The sequence below is a fragment of the Neofelis nebulosa genome, chromosome 8 (assembly GCF_028018385.1).
Source record: "Neofelis nebulosa isolate mNeoNeb1 chromosome 8, mNeoNeb1.pri, whole genome shotgun sequence".
In the NCBI taxonomy this organism is placed as follows: Eukaryota; Metazoa; Chordata; class Mammalia; order Carnivora; family Felidae; genus Neofelis; species Neofelis nebulosa.
The window spans coordinates 5,317,178-5,330,282 of NC_080789.1; the positions used below are offsets into that span (position 1 = coordinate 5,317,178).

Sequence of the window (13,105 nt, forward strand, 5' to 3'; positions counted from 1 at the left end):
CCGAGAGGCAAAGGGGAGCCAGGTCTTTGCCACGGATGAGGAGGGCAGCTGGTGACACGTCGGAAGGCTGCTCGCACCCGGTGTCAGCCTAAGATCCGTGGGCTCCCGCCCCTTCTCTGTTGAAAAGGAGTGTCTGCCATCACGTATTTCTAGTTTAGTGACCCCGAGGACAATGCAGTCCCGGACAGTGCTGAGGACGACCCTGCGAATGACCCTGTCAACACGACGATCCAACACATTAAAATTCTGGGGCACCTGGGTGTTTCAGGCAGTTAAGCATCCAACTCTTGGCTTCTGCTCAGGTCACGATCTCGCGGTTCATGGGTTCGAGTCCCACCCATGAACGAGAGCATGGGGCTCTGCGTGGACAGCCTGCTCTCTCTCTCTCTGCCGCTCACCCACTCATGCACACATGTAGGCGCGCTCCTCTCTCTCTCTCAAAAAGAAACATTTTTTAAATAAATGAAAATAAATAAAACATCAAAATCCTGACACTGTTTCCTATTCACGTACAATTTGCATACAGCATTATATTAGGTTCACGTGTACAATACAAGGGTTCAACCTGACCAATGTTTAAACATTTCTTAAACGTTTACTTATTCTTTCATAAATAGGGAGAGTGTGCGCACAAGGGAGGGGCAGAGAGAGAGACAGAGCATCAAGCAGGCTCTGCCCTGTCAGCACAGAGCCCAACGCAGGGCTTGAACTCACAAACCACTGCGAGACGGTGACCTGAGCTGAGATCAAGAGGCGGATGCTTAATTAACCAGCTGAGCCAGCCAGGCAACCCCCACCCCCAACATCTTTAATAATAAACTTGTGATCATTATTAACAATCCCGGTAACATTTCAGATTTATTCTTGGACCGCAGAAGTCATTCGAAGATGGGGATCCTTGGCTCAGCCAAATACCTATGAACTCTCGGCCGCACGGCATCCAGCCAAATCACAAATCTGAACACCCTCTCCAGGAGAGGCCATCGGATCCCACGGTGTTAAACATCATCTCTGCACCGCCGAGCTCCACCCCCACCGGCCGCCGACTCAGGGAGGACGGGCCCCCACCGAGGTAAAGCCACCTCCTCGTCCCCCACCCACCTCGCTATTCCCAAGGGGCTCCTCGTTCACCGGGTGCTCAGAACACAAACCTGGCTGTCGGCCTTGACTCCTCCGGCAGCCTCCACCTCCAACACACCCTCCCGGGGTCCACACCTCCACCCCAGTCTGAGCCTCTTTATCTGAGGCCCAGGCTGTCCTAACAGCGTTCTGACTATCTCAGCTCCTACTCCCGCCCCCCGCCCCCTCCATTCTATTCTGTACCCAGAAGCCCAGGTGACTTTTTAAAACCCTTAACTCATATCATGTCACGGCCCTGCTTGCAATAAAAGCCTTTGTCCACCAGAGCTGCATGTGATCTGGTTTTATCCAGGCCCCCACCCCCTCCCCCCACGTCTCGCAGCCTCCTGTCACTGGGCTTTAAATGCTACGGCCTCTTCCTCACCTCAGAGTCTTGGCCTGGAATGTTCTTCTGAGGCTGGCTGTGCAGACGCCTGCTCAGACGTCCAATCTCCAGAGGGGCTGCCCCCACCGCCCGGCCCCTCTCTGCCCCATGACCCTCTGGCTTCCTTCCTTGCCCTTGGCCACTCTCTTAAAGCGTCTGTTTGCGACCCATGATATTTCTCTTTCTTCCCTCTGCCAGAATGTAGGGGGACAGCTGGGCGAGGGGGACCCCCTCCCTCTTGCTACCACTGCGTCCCCAGAGCCTAGATCCACACCTGCCACACGATGAAACGGTGCCCAACAGAGGAATGACCAAAACAAACATGACAAAGGTACTTTCTGACGGCAAAGTGGATAAGGACACGACACGGGGGCCATCGATCGTGCGCCCTCCGCGCGGGTTACTGGGGCGGTTCCCTCCTCCCAGCCCCCGCAGGGTTCCCTCCAATCAGAGGGTCCCCCCGAGAGCGGCCACGCACAGAGGGCGCAAGCCCCGCCCAGGGACGCCCCGCCCAGGGACGCCCCGCCCAGGGACGCCCCGCCCAGGGACGCCCCGCCCAGGGACGCCCCGCCCAGGGACGCCCCGGGCGCCCTCCCCTGGGTGCCCTCCCCTGAGCTGCGGCCCCCAGGCCCTGCAGCTGTCAAGTCTCTGCTACGACAACGACAATGACAACGGGGAGAAATGCGGTCCCAGGGCAGCTGGGAGCCCAGGCAGCAGGCCGACAGGCCCCCCCCCCCGGATGCTGGGGGCTCAGGATCTGCTCTTGACCTCTAGGAAGTGTGTTATCCACATACAAGGGGACACTGTGTCTTTGAGGCCACCTCACAGGGTGTTCGGGGACCCCCAAAACACATCAGAGCGCCCTGAAGCCAAGGGACCCTTCCGGCGTCTTGGTGGGGGGGGGGGAGGGGAGGACCCAGACACACAGTCCTTTCACTTCCGGCAAAAGGAGCCCACAGCCCCTGTGGTGACGAAAGGGCAGGGTCCACACCTAGAAACCGTGGCCCTGCCGCTCACAGGAGCTGGGGGACTCGACAGCCCCCGCGCTTGCTTTCGGTGCTTTGTCTTTGTTTTAACCACCACTCGCTGGCGGGAGACGCGTGCCAGGCGCCCTGCATCCGTCGCTTCGGTGCGGGACTTCCGCTGGCCCCAGCCGACAGCGGTCACCACCTGCACCCCACACCCGTCTGCCCCCCAGGGCACAGCCCACTCACACAGTATCTGCTGGGGACCCGGCCCCTCGGCCACCCACCCACCCACCCGGAACGAGCCGGCACAGGCCTCACCGTTGGGACGAGAGAGCACGCGAGGCCACCAGGAGGGCTGACTGGCACAGGAAGGGGTGATGCTCTTGCCCCATTTCCCTGCGCCCCCCCCCCCCAACCCACAGGACTGCTCTGGAAGCCTTGTGTGGCCTGCTGCAGCCCCGAGGCCGGGGGCTCTGGCAGAATGCCCACCGTGGACATGATCAGAGAGCAGGCGGCCCGGGAGCCACCGCCGAGGAGTGTGGGCTCAGGGCTGCGGCTCTCTAAGGCTCTCAGCACGTGTGACCCGTGCCGCCCTGTGGGAATCGAGCCCCGGTCCCGGCCCCAGGACCGCCCTGCTGTGGCCCTGTGCTGGGCATGCCCAAGGACTCACCCAAGAGCTTCTGCAGCACCTGGCCGTCGTAAAGGTCCTCCTCTAGCTGCTTCACGATGATCCTCTCCTCCACCAGCACGTCGTTGACCCAGTCGATGAGAACCTGGGGGCAGGCAGTGTTATGGCCTCACCCGCCATGCCACGTGGACCAGGGCGATGACTGGGCAAGCCCAGAGCTGAAGGCGGCTGGACACTGAGACGGACACGCCCCGGCACAGCGGCCGGGGGGCAGGATGGGAAAGGCCCATCTCCCGCCCCCTCCCAACACCTCCTGGGCTGCCAGACTTCCCGTGGGACTTCATGAGAGGACGGGCAGGGGGCGGCCACCACGGTGGCCATGGACGTCCTCCTGGCAGGAACTTGGGTACATGGGGAAACACTCAGCAACAGGAAAGGATGAACTCGTTCACCGTGGCTTGGAGGAGGAGGGATTACACGAGGAACATTAGCGGCTCTGTCCCGCGTGGCCCGCGGCCATAAAATGTCCATCCCTCCTCTCCCAAAGGATCTGCAGCTCGTGTCACCCTGAGCCTAAGGCCGTGGAGAGAAGGGGGTCCCCTATGGCCCGTTCCTGACAGGCTCTGAGCAACTCCAGTCCTTCTCAACGGCTTTCCTGAGACCGAATTCACACGCCACACAGTTCACCCTCCGAAAGTGTGCAATTCGGCGGTTTTTAATCTGCTCGCAGGATCATGCAACCATCACCACTGTTAACTGGAGACCAGCTTTCTCGCCCCAAAGAAACCCCGCGCCCAGGAGCAGGCACCCCCTACCCGCCCCTTCCAACCACGCAGCTGTTTTCTCTCGGGGTTTGCCTATTCTGGGTATTTCACACAAACGGGATTTCATGTAAATTACATGCCAGTATCATATGTGAACTTTTGTGTCTGGCTCCTCTCACTGGGCAGGCTGTTTCCAAAGCTCATCCGCGGCGACGCTCGCGCCACACTTTTGGCTTCGCTGAGTGATGGCCTTGTGATGTGGGCGTCAGTCCCCACGGGGACCTGCGCTCTTTTCTCCAGGCCAGCCTTCCGCTGGAGACTTTTCTCGACGAGGCTCCCATTCTCCTCACCGGTGACGCGTTGTAAGAGAAGACAGCTTTCAGCAGGGAAAAGATCCACAGAGAAACAGGATTCCTTGGCCGAGCCTGCCGAAGGCACTTCACAAAACAAAATGGACGCCTGGACGGACCGGATCCCAACACAGCCCGTGATCTTCCTGTGCGAGCAAGACTAATAAAACTTCCTAATCGGTCTCAAGCACCTCGTGGAAATGGGAGTCTACGGCCCCTCTGGAAGATAACAAAAGGGCACGCACGAGTCCAGAATGCAGTGTTCCCTGTCACTCTTTGGAACACACGCTACCTGCAAACTTGGCCACAAGGCAAAATTCTGCACAGCACATTCCATGTTCCCACTAACTCGAAACTGTTAAATCAGACACACGATCCTGTGGAGAAGAGACGTGAACAGAAATGAAAGGCGGGTCCGCAGGAAGAAAGAAGCGAGCAGCCCCGTGGCATCTCGAAAGGCGAGCAGGACGCAGCCGGCTCCCCTGCTCCCGCACCGTCCCCCCTCCCTGCCCTCCCGAGGGCCAGGCGTGGGGAGACAGCCTGGCCTGGGGGTCTGGCAGCTGGACCCCACTCCCCTGCCCGTGACTTGACTGCACCATCAGCCCCCGGCCGAGCTGCCTCCCCTCCCGCTTTCCAGAACTCTCTTCCACGGACACCATGCTTGCCCGGCGTGTGCCCTCCTCTGACCCCCCCCCCCCCCTTCCAGTTCGCTTGAGGACAGTGTCCTCCTTGAGCTTTACAAGGCAGGTCTCCAAGGTCTCTCCCTGGAGGACTCTCTTCCAAGGCCAGCTCTTGCCCTCCCACACCTTCCGACGCTGTCCCCAAATCAGAAACCCCTCAAGATACAGCCCCACCTCCACGATCCTTCAGCTCAGGTGTTCCTAAAAGCATCTCTGAAAGAATCCATCTCCCTCCAAACCTGCCCCTTTTTCTAGGAAAGAAGCAGAACAGCATCCACCACTTTCAAAAGCCTGGACGTCCCCCCTCACCCCACTTCTCCCCACCTCATAACTGGGTCCACTTTTTCACACCCTCCTCTTCACTCCCCTTGACAAAACCACCTCCCCGAAGCAAGGCTGGTTCCAATTGAGCATCCTGCCTCCTTGCTGGTGTTCTTTAAATACTCCCAAGTCCTCTCTGCCTCAGGACCTTTGCACATGCCGTTCCTGCCACCCTGAACACATCTCCCTCCCCACCAGCTGGCTGCTGGCTCTCACTCATCCTTCGGGTCTCAAGCTTCTGGATCATTCCCTGATCACCCTACCCCCCCCCCCCCAGGCCACAGGCCGCCCCCCCCCCACCCACTCACCACACCCAAGCGTTGTTTCCCTGTTCACATCTACACTGGGAACACGCCTTTGTCTGTAATGATCTCCCCCAGTGGACTTGAAACTCTCTGAGGGCGGGAACTATGGCACTAAGGGGCTCTGTCCCCAGCACGCGGGGACCCCTGCCCGGCACTGGTGCTCTAGAAGCAGGTACCGAGTCGATTAATTAATTTGCTGAGCCTCCGCCACGCGCCAGGCTCTGGGAATAAATAAGACAAAAGGGGCCTCTGGTCTTACGTTCTAATCGGACATTAGAGGAAACACAACAGACACACTTTCGGACTGTGCTCGATATTATAAAGAAAACAAGGCAGGACACAGCGGAGAAGCCTGTCAGCCACCTCAGCCACGTGATGGAGGCTGACGTCCACGGGATCAGTCACGTCGGCACTTCACGCATCTGGGGCTCCTCCTAAAACCCATCGCCCCAGTCTGACCCTGAGAAGCACATCAGGCAAGTTCCCACCGAGAGGAATTCTACAGAATTCCTGATCCACCCTCCTCAAAACGGGCAAGGTGATCATAAGCAAGGAATCGCCACAGCCCCGAGGCGCTAAGGAGACGTGATGCCACTGTAATGTGGGATCCCGGAGGGGGTCCTGGCCACAAAACGGACGGAAAAATAAGGAAATGTGGATAAAAGGTGGACTTTGGTTAATAACAATGCATTAAATCCTGAACAAGTGCACCCCGGTGATAGGAGAGGCTCATAATGGAGAAAACTGGGTGTGGGCATATGGGAACCCTCTGTAGGATGTTTGCTGTTTTTCTGTAAATTTCAAACTGTTGAAATATAATCAAGTCTGTCGCCTGGGCGCCTGGTGGCTCAGTCGGTTGAGACTCCGACTCTTGATTTCGGCTCAGGTCACGATCTTACAGTTTGTAGGTTCAAGCCCCGCGTCGGGCTCTGTGCTCGCAGCATAGAACCTGCTTGGGATTTGTTCATTCATTCTCTCTCTCTCTCTGCCCCTCCGCTGCTCGGACTCTATCTCTCTCAAAATAAATACAAATAAACTTAAAAAAAAAAAAAAAGTCTATTGGAAAGAACAGGACAGAGTTTGGGGGGTAGAGAGGGTATCAGGGACCAGGAGATCGGTGGGGAGGCATCTGAGCAGAGATAGGAAGGAGGAGGGCATGAACCACGTGGCCACCTGGAAGGGCAGGGGACGTGCCAGGCCAGGACCCTGGGGTGGGAGGACCGGGGAGGGAGACATAGAGCCAGCCCTGGACGTCCACCTGGCCTCGAGGACAGCGGCCGGGAAGCCGTTCAGGGCAGTGGTGAGCAGAGTGGTCGTGGACACTAGGGGGGCAGAGGCTGGACCCCGACATGACGGAGGACACAGGTAGGGCGGGAACAGGGGTCGGAGATGCCCCTGGGAACGGGCAGGCGAACAGGGCGGAGGACCAGGAGTGGGAGGGAGGGAGGGGGGACGGGCTGGGCAGGTGCGTGGGGCACGTCCACGGTGCTGAGGCCTCGGGAATGACGTGGGAAGGGAGGACACCTGCACCTGCACCACAGGCTGGAGGCACCATGAGGGAAGAGACAGCTGCCAGTCCACAGAGGCAGGGAAAGATCTGGAAGCAGCCGGGAGCATCTGCAGACGGGAGGACATCTGTCCCCCTCCTGCCCCGACATCCATGGGGTGAGGCAGAGACCCAGCAAGGCATCTGGACCCCATCGCCCGCCGTCTCAGGGCCCCAGTTACATAGCTGCGGGGGCGGAGTCAGGGACCCCAGAGACCCAGGCCATGCCTTCGCCTCCCCCTGGCCACCAGCCACCTGACTCCCGGCGGGAACCCCTCACCCTCGATCCCTTAATCCCACAAAGCTCCACCACGGTCCTTCAATCGACAATTTTACAGCGATTATTGGAGCCAAGTGACAGTCTCGCATTTAAGACAACAGCTGGCACTGGGAACCTTCCCCGTGCCAGGCTGTGGGGGGCAAAGGTGTCCCCGACCTCCGGGAGTCGGCGCTCCCCTGGCAGACGGGCAGAGAGATGAATTATGAGCAAGAGTGGAGGGAACGGCAGAATCCAGGCCTCGCTCGCACGCACACGCTCGCTCACTCTCAAAATAAGTAAGTCAACTTTAAAAAATGAAAAATAGCTAAATAAATACCAGATAAGTGACTACTAATCACATCCCTAATGTCGTTTATAATTTTTTGGCTAATGGCTTTCAAACAATTTTGTAGGCGGAGCGTTTCTTTTTTTTTTTTTTTATAATTTTTTAACGTTTATTTCTGGGACAGAGACAGAACACAAGCAGGGGAGGGACAGAGAGAGAGAGGGAGACGCAGAATCGGAAGCAGGCTCCAGGCTCCGAGCCGTCAGCACAGAGCCCGACGTGGGGCTCGAACCCCCGGACCGTGAGATCATGACCTGAGCCTAAGTCGGTCGCTTAACCGACTGAGCCACCCAGGCGCCCCTGTGGGCAGAGTTTAAAAATGCCCCCTAAGAGCCCGGGCTGCTGTGATGATGGTATACGCCCCATGATTAGGCTCGTTTGGACCCAGCCGACCTCAAGAAAGAGAGACTATCCAGGAGGGCCTGACCTAATCACGTGAGCCCTTTGAACGTGACCAGGAGGTCAGAGACCACAGTCCGAGAGAGAGGGGCAACACGTGGGGGGGATTCTCCTTTGCTGGCTCTGAGGACGACGGCCCCCCCTGGAGAGGACAGGCCTCTCGGGGCGGAGAGCTGATGCGTCCCCGGAGCCCCCAGAAAGGAACTCATCCGGTGACACCCTGAGCAGCGAGCCCGGCCAGACCACGCGGACCTCTGGCCTACAGAACTGTGCACGGATAAACGCATGTGGCTTTACGCGGCTGAATGGGTACTTGGGTACAGGTGGAGAGAAAACTAAAACGCCATATCCTGTCACACATTTCAAGCATCCGCGTCCCATGCAAACGCCCCCACCGCCACCACCTACGAAACGCACCGCGCCGCGGGACCCGGGGTCCGCGCTGGATGCCTGGCTCTCCCCGGGTTTAAGCCGTGTGACCTTGGGCCTGTCACTTAGCCCCTGCGGTCCTCAGAGTCTCCATGAAAAAGACGACAAATCAATTCCTATCCCCGTGTGTGCTGTGGGACCCGGCAATTCCAGTTCCAGAAGCTTCCGCCAAGATACTCGTCCAAACGTGCCCCTAAGACACTGACTGACGCTGGAACGATTCTAAATTTTGCGCAGGAAAAGCTATATACGCAAAACACGAAGCCTGAAGGGACACAGATAAAAGAAAATTGCCACTGCCTTCTGTTTGCTTTTTGTCTTCCAGGTTTCCACAGCGTCTATATACATTGCTGTGGTGGATAGGAAAAAAATAATAATAAATACCATTAAAACAAATCACCATCCAGATGGCTTCTTTGCAGAAGTGGACAAGCAGGTCCTGAAACGCATATGGAACCTCAAGGGCTCCCCTTGAGCCAAAACAATCTTGAAGAAGAGGGAAAAAAACATTGGAGAACTCCCACTTCCCGACTTCAAACGTTAACTAAAAACCCGCGGTAATAAAAGCACGCGGCACGGGCCTAAGGACGGACACAGAGACCAACAGAACGCCACTGGGAGCCGCGAAGAAATCTCCCAAACCACCAAAGTAAAAAGCAGATAACACCGGACTGAAACAAAACTAAACACTTTTGTCCCTCCAAAGACACCCGGCAAGGAAGGAAAAGGACGGCCACAGAATGGGAGAAGAGTTTGCAAATCTCGAGAGAGGATTTCTCTCCAGGGTACATAAAGTGCTCTCAGAACTCAGCAATAAAAAGACAACCGGTTTTAAAATGGGCAAGAGATCTGAAGAGACGTTTCTCCAAGGACGCGGGCGCACGCCCAACGCACGAAAAGATGGTCAGCGCCACGTGCGATGAGGCAAATGCAAGTCAGAGCGAAGGGGACATACCGCCTAGGGTAGCTGTAATCAAAAAGATGTATAATAGGGGCGCCCGGGGGGCTCAGTCGGTCGAGCGTCCGACTTCGGCTCAGATCAGGATCTCGCAGTTCGTGGGTTCGAGCCCCGCGTCGGGCTCTGTGCCGACAGCTCAGAGCCTGGAGCCCGCTTCCGATTCTGTGTCTCCCTCTCTCTCTGCCCCTCCCCGTTCATGCTCTGTCTCTTCGTCTCTCTCTCTCTCTCTCTCAAAAATAAACACTAAGAAAGCTTTAAAAAAAAAAAAAAGACGTATAATAAACAGTGTTGGCAAGGATATGGAGAAACCAGGACCTTTCAAACATTGCTGAAGGGAACGTAAAATGGTTGAACCGCTCTGCAAAACAGTCTGGCTATTTCTCAGAAGGTGAGACATAAAATTATCAGCTGACCCAGCAATGCCGGAGAACTGAACACACGTGTCCCCGCAAAATCTCGTACACAGATGTTCAATACCTTCCCTGTTTCAAACAGCCAAAAGGTGGAAACAACCCAAGGTCCATCAACAGATGAAGGGAGTATATGGTCCATCCAGCATACCATGGAATGTTATTCAGCCATAAAAAAGGAACAGCTGCTACAACACAGATATATCTTTTTTTTTTTTTAAGTGTATTTATTTATTCTGAGAGACAGAGAGAGCAAGAGGGAGAGGGGCAGAGAGCGGGAGAGAGAGAATCCCAAGCAGGCTTCATTCACACTGCCAGCTCAGAGCCCGACGCGGGGCTTGAACTCACAAACTGGGAGATCATGACCTGAGCGGAAACCAAGAGTCGGATGCTTTTGTTTTTTTAATTTTTTTTTAATGTTTATTTATTTTTGACAGAGAGAGAGAGAGAGAGAGAGAGAGAGAGAGGGAGGGAGAGAGAGAGACAGAGCACGAGCGGGGGGGGGGGGGGGCAGAGAGAGAGGAAGACACAGAACCCGAAGTGGGTTCCAGGCTCCGAGCCGTCAGCACGGAGCCCGACGCGGGGCTCGAACTCACAGACCGCGAGATCATGACCTGAGCCGAAGTCGGACGCTCCACTGACTTCATCCCACAGGTGAATCTTTCCAATATTATGCCAAGTGAAAGAAGCCAGTCACAAAAGGCCACACATCGTATGATTCCCCTTATCCAAAATACCCAGAATGGGCAGGTTTATGGAGACAGAATAATTCCAAAGGGACAGTGGCTGCCGGCGGGGGGGGAGGGGAAGGAGTAGGGACTGACTGTTGGTGGTAGCGGGGGTCGGGGGGGGGGGGTCTTTTGGGAGTGAGGACAATGACAGCGTTCCTAAATTGACGGAGGCAGTGGCTGCGTGGCTGTAGGCACAGCCGAACTCCCGCCAAACCGTTCGGGATGTGAACTCCATCTCGATAAAGCGGTGACTGAATGCCTCTCAGGAAGGCAGAGGGTAACATCTGCTTCCGCGGGGTTATTCTGAGGATTTGGGGAGGTGATGTGGCTGGCAGTCCTAAGCGGCTACGACGGTCCCCGCAGACGTGAGCGTGGCCACCCCCGGAGCTCTTCGCATGTGACCATCCCCGGAGCTCTCCGCACGTCAAAAGCCCCTTTCTGATTCACTCGGCATAGCCAGCAGCACCTCGTATATACCAGAGGCCCCCCTAGGCACTGGAGATATAAACATGACCTCATCTGTGCCCCACACGGGGCGGTTAAGGTGTCACAGCTGCTTGCTGGGAAGGGCATGTGCAGGGAGCATACACACGGGGGGACACGGGAGCCGGGCCCCCTAATGCTCCCACGGCGACTAGAAAGAACTGGTCCCCGTCCTGCTGGTAGTCTAACACCATGGGCGTCCCTGCCGCCTCTCTGATCTTATCTCTGACCACTGCCCTCCTCGCTGGTCCTTATACGTGCCAGGCACACGCATACCACAGGACCTTTGCATCTGCTCTTGCCCCTGCGGGGATGTTCTTCCCCTAGGTACCAACGAGCAGCTCTCGGTTCAAATGCCACCTCCCTGACCACCACACCTCCAACAGAGGGAGAGGAAGCCACCCTGCTTCTTGTTTTGGCTTCCTGCAAAGCGCTCACGGCCATCTGACCACAGTTCGGCAGATCCGTCTCTCCAGCTGGCCTGTCCGTTCCGCAAGGGTTGGGCCTCTGTTTTGCCCGACGACACATCCCCAGTGGCTAAACTTGGAACAGACCCACGCAAGCCGCTCCGATCAAGCGCAGCGCTGCCTACACAACACGGCCGGTCTCCTGGGCACCCGGACATCTGGCTCCAGAGGCCGCCTGGCCCGGAGCGCAGTCCTGCCGTTAAACACGAGACAACGTTTCTGCTACCAAGAAACGAGAACTTAAAAATGCCATCTGATCGCTGACCTGATCAAAGCTCAATTACAGGACAAGACAGAAAGGGATGAAAAGCATATTCTCCACAACAGGCCAACGGGGGTCGACTCTGGGGAGCGAAAGCAGTCCAGCGCCCAAGTTCATCACCGGCCCCGGGGAGACTCAACCTCCGCCTGGACGCCAACCACAAAGTACCCCGTCCTACTTCCCGGCTGGTCCCCCTCTCAGTCCTCTGCTTCACAAAAGGCTTTTTTTTTTTTTTTTTTCAACGTTTTTATTTATTTTTGGGACAGAGAGAGACAGAGCATGAACGGGGGAGGGGCAGAGAGAGAGGGAGACACAGAATCGGAAACAGGCCCCAGGCTCCGAGCCATCAGCCCAGAGCCTGACGCGGGGCTCGAACTCACGGACCGCGAGATCGTGACCTGGCTGAAGTCGGACGCTTAACCGACTGCGCCACCCAGGCGCCCCTACAAAAGGCTTTTTACAGAGAACACCCGTTATTATTTTTCGGACGTACTCATCTGCAAACCCCAAATCCTGCAGGCAAATGTCTAGGATGCACGTTAATGATGCCCGTGGCAGAGCGCTCTGTGCACGTCCGCTCTACGAGCTTGCCTTAAGCAGAATAAAAAATTACCGTTTCTCTAGTTCCTCCTGAATGATAATCAGGATCTGCGGCCTGTCTCCCCCAAAGCTATGACAGTTATGTTTTAATCACTTCCAAACAGGCTCATCGCTGCTTAATCCACTGAGGCGGGCTTTCCTGCGACGGGCGGGGAGGCCACCCGGAGCTGGGTACGGGGCCAGGACGCATCACAGGGGGCGTCTCCGAGCGGTTCTGGCTCTCACGGCACTGCCTTCCGCCGAGACCGTTGATATGCAGCTGTTTTCTTCACAGGGACAAAGGGAGGAAGGAAACAGAACTCAACAAGCAGCAAGAGTCTCGTCCGAGAAGCCGGGAAATGAGACGTGAAATCTGCTCACGGGGAGGAAAACGGCCAGCTCGCCTCGGACCAGCGTGGCTTCCCGGGGGCAGGCCTTTCTCTGGCTGTCTGTTCCGGGAGAGCATGACAGCTGCCGTGCTCTCTCTTTCGAGGATCATTCAAAACACAAAGCGTCTCATCTATAAGCTGCAATCTTCCCGGGCCACGCAAGCCGTTCGCCCCGCTAAGCAGTTCGGGGAGCTTCCGGAAGGTGCTAGAGAAAATCACTGCGGCACAAAGCACCAGCAGAGAGCTGCGGGAGGTCTGTCGGGCTCCTGAACCCACGGAAGGCTCGTGCCCACTCCCCGATTCCCACCGCAGGCCCACCCATTCTGC

General features: G+C 56.8%; 1 protein-coding gene across 7 annotated transcripts in view; it reads right to left on the bottom strand.

Moving 5' to 3' along the window:
• The window catches only part of PARVB (parvin beta), a 104,205-nt gene that overhangs the window by 31,579 nt on the left and 59,521 nt on the right, over positions 1 to 13,105 (bottom strand). For all 7 annotated transcript variants that reach the window (XM_058741069.1, XM_058741065.1, XM_058741070.1 and 4 more), the window contains exon 4: positions 3,143 to 3,245. In XM_058741069.1, the coding sequence (XP_058597052.1) occupies positions 3,143 to 3,245 (103 nt within the window). The remainder of the gene's footprint in view (positions 1 to 3,142; positions 3,246 to 13,105) is intronic.